At 54.6% G+C, this 14,200-nt stretch overlaps 1 protein-coding gene across 2 annotated transcripts in view; it reads right to left on the bottom strand.

Moving 5' to 3' along the window:
- Positions 1-2,139: 2,139 nt before the first annotated feature.
- Positions 2,140-14,200, bottom strand: part of Pacs2 (phosphofurin acidic cluster sorting protein 2) — a 54,515-nt gene continuing 42,454 nt past the window's right edge. Inside the window, exons 13-25 of one of the 2 annotated variants that reach the window (XM_051152405.1) lie at positions 13,832-13,964; positions 13,386-13,490; positions 13,077-13,183; positions 12,509-12,663; positions 11,658-11,768; positions 11,126-11,234; positions 10,245-10,277; positions 7,215-7,257; positions 6,098-6,140; positions 5,682-5,823; positions 4,929-5,155; positions 4,415-4,528; positions 2,140-3,137 (exon numbers count right to left, since the gene is read on the bottom strand). In XM_051152405.1, the coding sequence (XP_051008362.1) occupies positions 3,019-3,137; positions 4,415-4,528; positions 4,929-5,155; positions 5,682-5,823; positions 6,098-6,140; positions 7,215-7,257; positions 10,245-10,277; positions 11,126-11,234; positions 11,658-11,768; positions 12,509-12,663; positions 13,077-13,183; positions 13,386-13,490; positions 13,832-13,964 (1,441 nt within the window). In that variant the 3' untranslated portion in view covers positions 2,140-3,018. The remainder of the gene's footprint in view (positions 3,138-4,414; positions 4,529-4,928; positions 5,156-5,681; positions 5,824-6,097; positions 6,141-7,214; positions 7,258-10,244; positions 10,278-11,125; positions 11,235-11,657; positions 11,769-12,508; positions 12,664-13,076; positions 13,184-13,385; positions 13,491-13,831; positions 13,965-14,200) is intronic. The other variant, XM_051152413.1, reaches the window with a different exon arrangement.

The raw sequence follows: 14,200 nt of genomic DNA, 5'->3' as shown, positions 1-14,200 counted from the left end.
GAGGGGTTAGGCTCAGAACGGTCTACACCGGGAGTGCAGTGTGTGAGGCTGTGTCAATTGGTTCCGGGTAGATGGAGCGGAACCAACAGCATCGGCCTGAGACATCCGAGCTGGAGCCAAGGATAGAATGCTAGGAGGGGCGGAGCCGGCCTGGAGCTTCCGTTCTGCAGACCCCGCCCTCCGCTGCCACTTCCGTCCCGATGACGCTTGCGCCCCAGCGCTCAAACCGCGTGGCCCCAACACATTGAGAGAAATCACAGCAGTGGGCGGCCTGAGCGCCGTCAGTTTATTAGTGTCGCTTCAGCACCTTGAAATCGTCCACATGGTCACATGGGACAGATCAGCATCTGCTCCCAAAAAAAGCTATTTACATGAATGCTGCTTTCCATTAAAAAACAAAAGAAAAACAAACAAAAAACCCTAGCAACACATACACACATCCTGGAAGTCAGTCACAGCGCGCTGGACAGTCGGCAGAAGCGGACGGAGTCATCCTCACACAAGGCCGTCAGCCTCTGGAGGGCCTGGGGGTTTGGGGAGCAAATAAGAGGGTCCAGTACCCTGGCCCTGGGCAGTACAACCAGGACGTTTTTAAGCGGAATTCACTTGAGATGGAGGCTAGAGGAGTAAGTGAGGCTTGCAGGATAAGGCTAGGGCAAGCCACTGCATGGGGGCCGAAGGCCATGCCCCCTTCCTCAGCTCTGGTATTTATACAGTGATACTGAGCTGCATACCCAGGGTGGTGGCAGGGACTGATTTTAAGGTAGAGGCAGGGCCCCAATTGACAGGAATGAGTGAAACTATGCGTTCCCACAGACTGTACGGCCAGGCCTAAGAGGAACCTGGTGTTGCCGGACAGTGACCTTTGAGACTGGCAGACTCTAGGGGTGATGCCTCAGAGCTAAGGCCTGTGAGAGACACACACTGATGTCCTCAGCACTGCACTGCCTGTCAGGGGGCTTTGGTGTCTAGTCATCCTTCACAAAAGTGCTTCTCTGAGTCCTCATTACAGCTCCATGAGGTAGGCAAGGAAAACGGACTGTCTCTCTAACCACTGGGGAAACTGAGGCACAGGGAAAGCCACGTCTAGGTCTGCACCTTGCACCACTATGGCAGTGGGTACACGGTGCTCACGTGCTAGGCTTTCCCATCTCTGCCTTGGGCCAGCTGGGGAACAGAAGCAGCCTCCTCTTGTGTATGTGAAATCACACCTCTGGGACCCATCAAGGAAGCATGTACAGGGAAGAGTTCTGGAAAGGGGCTGCCTCAGGCATGAGCTTAAACTCCCTGAGGCCTCAAGGCTAGAAGTCTAGGCCAGATCTTTCCTACCAAGGTTGACCTTTGGGAAGAGACTCGAGGGCAGGTAAACCAGGCTCTTAAGGTCCAAGAAGTCCAGTGGCCTGCCCTAACTCCTTAACACAGGATCTTTTCAGAGTCTCTCACCAGGGACTCCACTGCCCAGGGACTACGGCCCAACCCAGATCCCAGCAGCAGCGCAGGGCCCTTACCCTGGACAAATGGACCCTGTTTGGCAAGTCAGGGAAGGGGAAGTAAAAAAACAAAATAAAAACAAAAAACTGAGCCATCTTTCATCCTAGGAAAGGGAAGGAGTCCTCAAGCTCAGCCTGCCCTGCTCTTGCCAATTTTCTGAGCACTCTTAGGAAGGTCTCAAGGCTAAGATATCAAGCTTAGAGCTCCCAAACCGACCACCAGGGTCTCTAGGAGTGCCACAGCTTCCGGGCGGGGAAGACAGGCAGGCGGCCACTCTTCTAGTTAGACACCCCAGGAGGATTCTTGAGAAAATTAGGACTGAGGCAATGACCTCTTCTTGAATCTGATGGTACACGTACAGTCAGGATGACCCTGGCTGCAGGCCAGCACACCCCTCTCCTGCGCCGTGGGAAGGTGCTGGAAGATGGAGCTGAACCGAAGAATGGGATCCAGGTGGCTTTGAGGAGCTTGGACAGACTCAGTCCTATAAGGGAGTCTGGCCTCTGTAGACAGACCAGCCTGCTGGAGCCTTCACAGCTATTCTCTCTTTCTCTCTCTCTCTCTTTCTCTCTCTCTCTCTCTCTCTCTCTCTCTCTCTCTCTCTCTCTCACACACACACACACACACACACACACACACACACACACACACACACTCTGGTGTCCCGTCTCTAGTTCATAATCCTGACTCTCTACTCAGACTCCACATGACCAATCAAGCCTGGACGTCCCTGTGCAGCGGGCAGAATGGAGGTGGAAGGGCGTGGTAGAGCAGATCTCAGAGACCCAGCAGCCTCTCCCATTTCCAGGCCAGATGCTGGGAAATCTGCAAGGGTCACCTGATCTGAGCTGCAGGACCCAAAGAAGCCTAGTGATGCCTGTGGAACGGGAGCCAAAGGGGTAGGGCTGGGTATGCAGCTCCTGTTGGCTCTGCCCTGCCCAAGGGGACTTTACAAGAGCAACATCTGCTTGGCAGCTACGTCGTTGAACGTATTTGAGAGCATTAGAAAGATCTGCTACTACAAAACCTCCGCCATGAGGCTGGAGTTTATTGGGAACCACACATGGGGGTGTCAGGGGCCAACATCCCATGCTAGGAGACCAAGCCTTGACCCTCAGTTTCCGGCCACTTAACTCCAAAGCCTGTACTCTGCTCCCTACTCCCTAAGGAAGCAGAATCCTGACCTCAGGAGAGGACAAGATGCAAAAGCAAGAACACTTATGCTTGTGGTTCTGGGGTTTCATGAGAGCAGAGTTCACCTCCCTTCTCACCAGCCTTTCCACCTGCCCACATATTCTGGTTAATAAGCAGAGCACAGTTACTCAGGGGCCCACAGGGAGCTAGCATCCCCTTAGTTTCTGGGCTATGAGCACATTCATACTTAAGACTGTTTCTTTGTGTTTTTAAGAGTCTGTCTCTGTAGTAACCACGTGTTAACAGAAACACAGCTGTCTCTCCATCAATGGCTGACACAGAGCAGGACATAGGCCCCTCTACTGTCCCGTGTCAGCCCTTCCGTGGGTGGGGCTAGAAGGTGGCCTTGGAGTGTCCAAAGATGCAGATAGGGAAGTGCTTCACATGGGAAGACCACTGGGCAGCCAGCTGGAAGAACTTGACATCGCTGCATTCCACGCCATCGATGAGGACTGTGGGAGAGGGCCACCTGACCATCTGCCTGCCTAGCAAGGCAGCCACCTGAGATGGTGGGTGGCTGCCAGGAGGCAGGGGAATCCTGAAGCTGGGGGAAGCCTAAGAGGCCCTTCCTACCCCTGCCCTCCCAGGACTCAGTGCCATGGTGATCCACCACCCAAGGGGAGCAGCGGTAAGGGCAGTCTGAGGCACACGTCAGCCAGGCATGGCTCATATATGCCACTTCCACCTCACAGGGTCCTACTTAAAAAGCTGCACTTCCAGAGGTAGCCTTAGGAAGACCATCCAAGGACCCCGAACTCACATGGACCCAAAAGCCCTACACTCTCAGTGCACTCCTACAGAACAGCCTCTGTAAGACACTTAGGTATAAATATCAATCTTAGGAAGGAAGGGCTGGGAATCCAGCTCAAGGTAGGGCATCTGCCTAGCATGCATGAGACCCTAGGCTCAATCTCTAGCAATCTCCTCACAAATCCCCACCAATAAAAACTGAAAAGGTTGAAAAATTACTTGAACTTGAAAGGCTGTTAGATGCATGCAGGCACCTGATCAAACGGTGTGCCAAGCAAACTGAGAATACGCCTTTCCATGTGAGGGTGAAATTACGCCTTTCCATGTGAGGGCTGAAAATACGCCTTCCCATGTGAGGGTCGAAATTACGCCTTCCCATGTGAGGGTGAAAATACGCCTTCCCATGTGAGGGCTGAAAATACGCCTTCCCATGTGAGGGCTGAAAATACGCCTTCCCATGTGAGGGTCGAAATTACGCCTTCCCATGTGAGGGTGAAAATACGCCTTCCCATGTGAGGGTGAAAATACGCCTTTCCCATGTGAGGGCTGAAAATACGCCTTCCCATGTGAGGGCTGAAAATACGCCTTCCCATGTGAGGGTCGAAATTACGCCTTCCCATGTGAGGGTGAAAATACGCCTTCCCATGTGAGGGTGAAAATACGCCTTTCCCATGTGAGGGCTGAAAATACGCCTTCCCATGTGAGGGCTGAAAATACGCCTTCCCATGTGAGGGTTGAAATTACGCCTTCCCATGTGAGGGTTGAAATTACGCCTTTCCCATGTGAGGGTGAAATTACGCCTTCCCATGTGAGGGTGAAATTACACTTTCCCATGTGAGGGTCGAAATTACGCCTTTCCCATGTGAGGTCGAAAGGCCCTTTGCTCTGCATTCACATTTTACAGACAGAACAAAACAGGACCCGGGTCATGGACTGACTCCCCGAGCAGCCTACAGAGCAACCCCTGTCCCATGCTCACCCCGAAGCATGTTCTGTTGGTGCTTAGCTGTGCAGATCAGCCGGCTGATGCCTTCAATGCACTGGCTCTTGGATTCCACATCTTTGTCCTTTGTTTTCTTGGGCAGAAACATCACTGGGAAGAGAAGAGCTCTGCTGTTGACCCACAGCTCCTTCTGGACCAAGCCAGCCAGAGCCCCACAGCAGGCAGGATGAGAGAACAGTAGCCAATGGGGACGTGGCTGGCCCTGCTCACCTGGGCCTCAGCTTCTCGCTGTGGCCACACACAGCACCCTCCCGCCTGCTGTCCCACCTGAAGCCAGAAGCTGCCCAGAACCTCAGTGTCCTCACAGCGCAGAGGCCACAGCTGTCAAAGCATGTCTGATGGCCAACCCCTTCTGGAGTAAGCTGTGGTCTCATGACCATGAATTTACTGGGAACTTGCTAGGGCGTGGGGAGAATGGCATCCCTGTCACCAATGGTCACCACAGAACGGCCTCCCTTGTCCAGCCCTGCTCAGTACACTCCCACCTCACCCTTCTTGTTCTTCTCCTTGGTGACCACAGTCATGGACATGGTGGGCGTGGCTGCAGCCTCGCCACTGCTGGGCAGCCTGCTGACCTGGAGGGACCGGAAAGTGCACTTGAGCGTGTTTTTGGTGGTAGGCAGGTCCTTCTTCTCAGCGTCTCTCTTCCTGTCTGCAGGCGATGCTGCCGTCCAGTAGTCCACCTGTAGCCCCATGAGCTCGGCGCCGACGCCCTGGCTGTGAAAAGGCAGAGGGAAGTACACACACTCATGTCACTGTGCCATTGTAGGCAAGGTGGTATGGTCAGCACCTGCCCTAACTCACTGGCCAGTGCCAATGAGCTGTGAGAAGCTCTGCAGTGCTGACTGCCCATTTGTCTGCGGGATACTGTTAGTGCCTGTGGCCATGCCCAGCAACCTGTGCACTCTTTCTCCTGAGTGGTTTCATCAGAGGTGTCATGACTGGTGAGAGCAGGTGATCCACTCAAGGCCCAGGAGGCCTGGTAGGACTTGGCTCACTTGTGTTGGGCCTAAAGAGCTATCTCTTGCATCTTCTCCCTCAGCTCCACTTTTAATAGCCCAGCCCGTGCAAAGGTGCTTTCAGGTTCAGTGAGTCCTGTTTGTTTATGGCAGCTCCTGCCCCCAGGAGGACCCACTGAAGACATGACCTACCCTGCTCTATGCCCACAGTGCTCTAACAAGATGGGTAACACAAGGGGTGGATGTCCCCTAAGAACAAGTCAGATGAGAGCCACGCTGCTTACCTGGGGGAGGACAGACCTCCACTCACTGAGGGGGAGGAGGGCGGGGTAGGTGAAGCCTCCTTGGCCGCAGGGGGTGTTGACACAGACGGTGGGGTAGAGGAGAGCACACTGGAGCCTGAGGGGGCTGCGTCGTCCGAGTCTCCTTTGGAGAGGGGTCAGGCCAGTGGTCAGACAGTCTTCTAGTTTGGTCCCACAGCTGACTGGAGAGGCAGCTCTCAGGACAATAGGGTAGGCAGAGCAGCTTATGGGGGGAGGAGGCAGGGGATTCTCTTTCTTTTCTGGGAGAACTGCCCAGTTTGTCTTGATCTGGGATTTTGTGAGTATAGAACAATCAGTAGAAACTCACTGGTCCTTAAGAACAGAGGGACCACCTACCCAGAGGGCCACTCGGACAATCCTCACAGAGGACAGGTTACCTGATGTGGCTGAAGATGGCTCCACAATTCCAACCTTCACAACCTAGGAAGTAACGGATGCTGGCTAGAGGCAGGTGGGGAGGTCAGACGGCATTATTGTCCCCACTTAGGGACCCAGCTGGGAGCTAATCTAGGATGGACTTCTATGTCCCTGCTGCCAACCCATCTTCTGTGCCCACAAAAGAGGAAATAGGTCCCTATGGGGCAGGGCCCAGCTCTGGGAAGGGGCAAATCCCATGTGACTGGCCAGTCCCAAACATCCATCATACTAGAATGCTGGTATGAGAGAAACACTGTTGCAGAAGTAGCAGCTATTTTACAGTATGCATGGGCCACTAGGGAAAGTGTCTCTGGCTTGAACTATCCAGCAAATCAAAACACCAAATTCAGAGTCTTCGCCATATCAGTACCCATAGGGCACTTTTGTTACTACAGAAAAGACCCTGAACAGGATGCTATAGACAGTTGTCACTGCCTTGGAGACCAAGTGTTACGCTGCTCTAGAGGTCTCACAGCAGGACACCTCTGCTAGCCGTGAAAAGGCTGTGGGAGTGGAGTGAGCATGAGTCTTGGCCCTCAGTCTAAGTGCGAGGAGACCGACATGTCCACATTCAGTGTCTCTCAGCCGATGCCAGGAGGCGTGGGCCCGGCTGAGCTGACCTGCCAGGAGGCGCGGGCCCGGCTGAGCTGACCTGCCAGGAGGTGCGGGCCCGGCTGAGCAGACCTGCCAGGAGGCGCGGGCCCGGCTGAGCTGACCTGCCAGGAGGCGTGGGCCCGGCTGAGCAGACCTGCCAGGAGGCGTGGGCCCGGCTGAGCTGACCTGCCAGGAGGCGCGGGCCCGGCTGAGCTGACCTGCCAGGAGGCGCGGGCCCGGCTGAGCTGACCCTGACGGCCTGACACATCTCCATAGAAAAGTGGTTTACACTGCTATGTGTTCACTAAGAGAACCAAAAGATGCAGGAAGGAAGCAAGGGGCATGTATGAGGAGGAATTGGGCAGTCCTTGGTTGGCTCACACGGTGAGTAAGGCTCCGGTACACATAAGCTCTGGTACACTCTGCTGTGACAGGGATCTTGGCAGGCTTGTGTTCCCAGTGAACAACGCTGGTGATACTCACCCCAACGAAGGGAATGAACCTCTGAGAGGATTCTTCATCAGGGCTAGAAGCAAAATAGACGGTTAGGACTCCCTCCTGTGGCACCCAACCCCAGCTGGCTTTTAGCCTGGGGACCCGGCCCTACCCACCCTGGCCCTCAGCCATATCACCTGCCCTCAGGTACTCTGTGTCACTACAGAAAGGCCAGGCCTCCAAGCCTTCCAAGCTGCTCTACATGCATGTCCCATGGAATCCAGACCTCGGCAGCAGGCCAGGCCTTCTGCAGTAATAGGGCTGGCCTTCCCAACACCAGTGCATGAAGGTCTCTTCCTCAGCCTGGTGACTCCAGTGCCATCTACAGTCTAAGGCTTTGGCTAAAGTGCTGGGTGCGAATGCTAGGTTCTAACAGTAACAACTAAGTGCAGCCCGAGGCCTGAGCAGAGTTCCTGGGGCAAGGTGGAATAGCTGACCACGATTAGTGACCGGATAAAGTGTTGTCTGGACTTGACTCTGAGTAGCATTTGGTAAACCAGTAGCTTATCCTGGAAGTGCTAGTTAGGGCCTATCCTCCATGAAGATTCCAAGCGTCTGAGATCAAGAACAGAGATGAAAAATCATTTGTCTCCCTCTTCTGGGCTAGCCATGTGGCTCATCTCTGAGGAGGCTCCTTGACAACCAGTCTGGTCCCCAATGGCCCAGTCTCCCACAAGGCGCAACCTCGGCCTCGGGCACATGGCTCTATGCGCAGTCAGAATGTGTCCTTCTGCATCTCGTGGTGGGGCTGGCTCTGAAGCAGGCTGGTCCTACTTACTCCTTCCTGGCCTCCCCCAGTGGTTTCCTGGTCTGAAGAGCTTCACTCACTTCTGCATGGTTTTCGAGATTGTCGCATCTTGTTTCCTCACATTGGTGTTGGATGCCAGTGCATCTGTCAGAGAAGTTCATGTTCCTCGGGCCAAGCACCGAGATGGATGGATGAGGCAGATCTCTGCATCTAGGCTTGGAGTGCCCCCCAAGTGTTGCAGTGCAGCAGGTGCAGCCTAACACCTTTGTGGGACGCAGTACTTGGAAGGTGTGTGGCTAGCTGGTTGCCTGTTGTGGGCATGAGCTTTCAGGATTGGCAGCCCATCCTCCTGGTGGGGCACAGGACTTTTCTTAGTGCTCCCACTCGTGCTCACAAGACAGCCCTATGCGTCAAGAGGGGTCTCTGTCTTTCCTCCACATACCCAAAGACCTGGCAGGTATCTTGGGCTATGCTAGCCCACTGGAGATGGCTAAATTCCCAGCCTTCCTTTCCTTTCTAAGGAGGGCAGTTTTGAAGAGAAATCTCTTCTTTCAAGTCCATACAAATGCTGTGGCTCCTGGCCCCAATCTGCCCTACCCTTACCTGTCCACTTCAGGCCCAGAAGGTTTTAGAAAGCAGGCAAGCATGGTGGCTCCCAGGATGGAGGGCTCTAACCCACTGGGCCTCACACACTCTATAGGGCCCTCCAGGACCACAGCAGAGCAGCTTGTTATCTGTGGTCCACTCTAAGACACTTGGGAACAGAGCACGGCTCACAAGGCCATGTGTGACAAGACACAGGAGACACTGCAACATGGAGAAGCTACTCAAAGCCAAGCTGTATCTGGGGCCATGCAGACAGGACCAGCATAGGTACAGCAACTGTGACACCGGTGCCACATTGAATCCTGGGCCATGCAGATAGCACCGGCACGGGTGCAACAGCAGTGACACTAGCTGGCTAACCAAGAGCCCGGATGCTGAGGCATCCAGGGCCTGCTGCACAGGTACTCATGGAAGTTAAGTGGTTGGCAGTCAGAGAACCATGCACTTGATCTGTTCCCGAGACCTGCCATGATGCTAGACACAGAGCCTGTGCCCGAGGACCCATTTCACCCACATACACCAGAACAGCAGCCTGGAGCTTGTGCTGTCCCAGTATGACCTGAAAGCTCGGCTGCTACCACAGGATAAGCTCCATTCCCAGATTCAAGTAAGAGGCAAGCAAGAGCAGGCACCTCCCTGGCAGCCCTCTCACAGGGAAGGTCAGGCAAGTCTGGGTCTTTACTGGTTCCTTGCAGGTACCTGTGCCCACCTAGTGCTGGTGTCACTACTGCGTCCCAGGGAGAGGGAGCTATGGGCCAGAGCGTCTCCTCAAGCCTGGTTTTACCAGATATAAGTACAGCACAGAGCATGCTGCAGGCCCCTCCTGTCACAGCCGGTGGCACAGGCCAAGCCTCAGGGCAGGAGAGAGGTATGAAGGCTGGTCTTTCCCTAACTCAGGGGCTTGTTTAGCAGAGCAAGCTGGTACTCAAGGACCCTCCTGTGTTCATGCTGGCTCGAGTAAAGAGCAGCACCACCAGCAATGAGGACCTTGGAGCCATGACTGTCCACAGCAGATACCTTGAGGCAAGTGTGGCAGACAGTGGGGCAGGACTCTCTCAGCATTGAAAATGGTAGCTCTGAGGGCAGCTGAGAGTAGCTTAGGTTTCCAGAAAGTAGAGCCTTCCCAGGGAAGTAAAACACTTTACTCCTATTCAGAATCCTCAAAAGCCTGGCTACTTCTCCAAGGAAAATAGAGAAGACATTACAAGCTCCTCTCTGTGCCTCCACTGGCCGTACTGATTCTACAGAGCAGAAAGTGGTGCAGGTACCTGTGTACTGTACCTACTCCTTCACCTCCCTACCTCCACACTCACACGGGACCAGCACTGTGGTACCGCCCTTCTGAGGCTGTGTGTGGGTACCAGATCACTGCTAGTGTCAGGTGCTAAGAGCAAGGGCAGCATGGGGTAGCCCAGACGCCAGCTCCAGTGCTCAGCACAGCTTAGTTTAGCAAGAAGCTTTAGAAGCACAAACGCCTTGAGGTTGGTTCTACAGACACACAGGATCCATCTGCAGGTCTCCTGACAAAAGGGTTCAAGCTGCTCTTCAGTGAACAGGGATTCTGCCTGAAGCAAGAGGAGAGGCACTTGGGCAATGAATGACCCTGCTAAACAAGCCCCAAAGACCAGCCTGGGGACAGAGAGGATTAGGCCAGAGAGCTGTACCTCAGGGTAAAGTCAAAGTGAAAGTGCTTTTTCCTTTTTTGGAAAGCCACCAAGAGAGAAAACACACATGTTAGGACACTCAGGAACATCAACAAGTTGTCCACACACTGAGGAAGGAGCAGAACGGCCCCTGGTGGTCAGGCTGAGGGTTCCTGGAGGGTCTGTACCGTGGATTTGCCCCTGAGCAGTCAGGAAGCAAGGCTGGCCTCTGCTAACCTACTCCACCGAATCAGCCTTCAATCAACTACCGTTTGCTCTGGGGAAGGTGGTGTGTGGCATGTACGGCTTACAGAGACTCTAAACTTCGCTGTCATTGGTTACAGGTCTGTGTGTCTTCTGAGCAGGGTGCTGGGCACCATGGACATCAAAGAGGCTGCTGCCTTAGGCTCTGTGCATTTAACTCTCCTTGACTGCAGTAGGCTAGAATGTTCAGAGGGCTGAGCCAAGACAGATACGTTCAGTTCCCTAAGTTGAAGAGGAAGAATCTAGGCCTGGGACCAGACCCGCTCTGTCCAATCTTCACCGAGCTCCTGAGCACTGGCCACCTCTGAATGGATGGGATGGTGATCTAACTGCTCACCCAGAGGCCAAAGCCAGGGTCAGGGGACCTGTGGTGCAGGAGCCATCTGGAAGGAACACAACCAGATACAAGGAACACAGGGACAAGTGCCTCTTACTACAGCACGTAGAATTTTAACATGCACAGGAACAAAAGGTCTGAAAACCCAATCTGGTGTTCCGATCTGACATGGCTTCAGGGTAGGCTCCTGCCACACTCAGATTTTTCATCCCAGCCCCTTGAGGGTCTAATCCCATAGTCTACAAGGAACAAGGGGCCAGGTACCTCCTCCAGGACCCCCACCCCTAGCCCACCATGTTACCTCTTCTGCTTGTAGGTCAGCATGGCCTCTGCAATGGGGAGCTGGTGAGCACAGTTGGCTCCTGAGATGTACTGGGTGACGCGTGACACGATGTCTGGTGTGTCCTGCACTGCACAAGGCAGAGGTGGCAGAGGGTCAGCATGGTGACAAGGTGGGATCTGCTGGCGTCTGGGCTGTGTCCCAGGCACTATGTTCTGGCTTTTCTCTATCTCTGTACTCTGCCAGCAGCCTCTGGCTCAAGTGCCCACCCACAACAGTGCCAGGTGAGGGTGCCAGGGTTCCCTCTCAAATCCTGAAGGCCTGTTCTAGAGCCCCGTGCCTGTCCTTCCCCAATGGCCCCATATCCTACAGCAAGGCTAAAAACTCAGGCTGGGCGAGGGAAGCCCTGTAACACCCCCCCGACCCCTGCCCGGGCTGAGCCTGAGAGATGGGTGGAAGAGACCCCTTTGTCCAAGGTAAGGGGCTGGAGATGCGTGGGTATCCCCCCTCACCATGGGTATCCCCCCTCACCAACACAGTGCCCAGGCCTCACCACCACTCTGGGCTTCCAGCTTGTTGAACAGGTCTCTCCAGGCCAGGTCTTGAAAGAAGTTGTTGTAGCGGTAATCCACGGAGCCCAGGTACCTGGCCACAGGGTGGGAGCCTGGGAGCCCCAGGTAACTCATTAGCATGTGGAGGTGCCTAACCCAGACAACCCTGCTGACTCGGGCCTCTCTGCAGTGGGCTGCCGAAGGCCTGCAGGAGGAGCTCCGACAAAGTCCCTACTTCCTGTTGCTCTACCAGGGAAGGCAAACAAGATGAAAGAAAGCTCAAGGTGAAGGCAGGAAGACCAAGGAGGGTGATAAGACATGGGCCCCAAGTGAGGCACTGCCTTCAAACTTCCCGGCTGCTAAACAAAGGAAGCCTATGCAGGTGTGCTTTATAGTTAGACCTGCACAGGCCAAGTGGCTCCTGGTGTTCACGTCCACAGGACCATGGCAACCGATAAAGACTGCTTTGAATTTTTGGTGACAGAAACCAAAGCTCATGTGGAGTGCTCTGTGGTGGGGCACCCAGCATAGACCATCCTGGAGACTAGCTTGCCCTCTAAGGCACTCTACATAATTAGGGACTTTATCAAACAGAAGAAGAGAATGTGACTAAGAACAGGTCTTACCATACAGCCTAGTTCCTGGCTGGTCTGAAACTTTTGCTTCTTAGCTTCCAAGTGCTAGGGTGACAGGCATAACACTATATCTGGCACACAAGACTCTTCAATATAGTGAAAATAACTGAATTTTTAATAACAGAAGCATGTCATATTGGTACTTCTCCCCTCTGTGTCCCTGTCTCTGAGGTCTCCCATGGTTAGTCACAGGTGGCCAGTAGCCCAAGGCCCCTCACCCAGCGGGATGACAAGGAAGCGCATGTAGCCGAGCCAGTCAGGCGTCTTGTGGGACAGCTGCTCCACGAACAGCCGCAGGATGGCGCTGAGGTAATGCTGTGCTCCTGCCACAGCAATCTTCACAGGGGTCGGTGGCTGAGAATTGCAGTTGCAGCTGCGATTCCAAGAGGGTGGGGCAGAGAGAGACAGATGCCTCACTGTGACCCAGGACCACCCTGCTGAGGTCTGGGAACCTGATACCCCTAAGATGCAGCTGCTCTTGCCTCACAATCCCAAGGTAGCTACCAAACCCAGGATCCCCACCAACAGGAGTTCTGAATTGGGGGGCAGGAAGCTGAACATTTGCCTGAATATGCCTGAACCAGAGACTGCTCAGGATCTCCGCTGGTGGGTCAGAGTAAAGCTGCAGGAAGTCTACGGGCAGCACAACTGAACCATCCATGATTCTCAGGATCAGATGTTCCCAGTCTTTAAATGGCAGGCAAGGCCAGGATGCAAGACCCCAGTAAATACTCAGGTAAGAATGCCAAGGACGGAGCCCGGGGAAGGGGGGCGTGGGCGACTCACTATCGCTGTATCCGAGAGACAATGGTGCTGAAGGCGGCCTGCACGTCAGCGGCCGAGCAGGTGCACACCACAGGAAGTGTGTGCTTCTGCAGGACATCTGAGAGGAACTAGAAGGGGAGAATCTGACAATGACCTTGGCATGGCACCTGGGAGTCCCAATCCACCCTCATCACAGGTCCCACAGGGGCCACAAACATCCAGGCAGCTCTGATGGTCATGCACCCCGCCGCAGCATAGACTGGTGTTCCTCAGGCCGTATGAACCCTCAGTTCCCCAGGAGAGGGCAGGGCATGTGGCTGTACCCCTTACCTGTCCCTGCCAGTCAGAGGTGTTGACGAGAATGATATTCTCAGGGAGCTGGTCATCAGAGATGAGGATGTGGTTCAGTTGGTCATACACAGTTTTCCTGGGAATCTAGAGACACTGAGGTGTCCACACGAGGAGGCGCAGCACCCTGGCCTTTCAACTCTGAGCACTGGGCCTCAGTACTCCATACCCCCAAGCAGGCACGGAGGCAGTACCTAGCATGGAGGTCCCTAACTGTAGCGTGTCCACACGTTGGGTGGCTCTAATTCAGGGAGAGCAATTGTATGGCTGGAACTTGCCCCGGGTCAATAGGCTTCCTGACAAGAGGACCTGTGACCGGCTTGTCTGCAGGGAATTTTATAGCATGCCCTCCATGTTTGCCTGGTCCTAGGGCCCCTAGGCTTCTTTGCTCTGTCTGGGTAGCACCCTCCCCCAGCTCCCACCCTAACCTGCAGCTGGCTCCTGGTGTCTGGACAGCGTTCATTATCCAGGCTGTTGGCCCGCTCATTCTGTGGTCGAGCTGGCTGTCGCTCCTTCAGTGATGTGCTGCGGCCCCGGCGGCCAGCTGGCTTTGCCTCTGACCTGCTAGAGACCAGGAAAGACAGAGGAGAACGGCTGGAATGGAAGGCCATGTGTTCACTGCAGGCTGCACACTGTGCTGCGACACCGCCATCTCCCCAGTACCCTGAGCCCTCCGCAGCATGGAAGTAGGTGGTACCTCTCGGGCACACTGGCCTTAGGGTTGTAGGCCAGCAGAAGACCAGAGGTAGCTGCTATTGACAGACTGGGTAGGGGTCCCACCTGCAGTTTCTGGAGTT

Source organism: Acomys russatus, chromosome 1 (genome assembly GCF_903995435.1).
Source record: "Acomys russatus chromosome 1, mAcoRus1.1, whole genome shotgun sequence".
In the NCBI taxonomy this organism is placed as follows: Eukaryota; Metazoa; Chordata; class Mammalia; order Rodentia; family Muridae; genus Acomys; species Acomys russatus.
The sequence above is the reverse complement of the archived record's forward strand: the minus strand, read 5'-3'. Positions and strand labels throughout refer to the sequence as shown.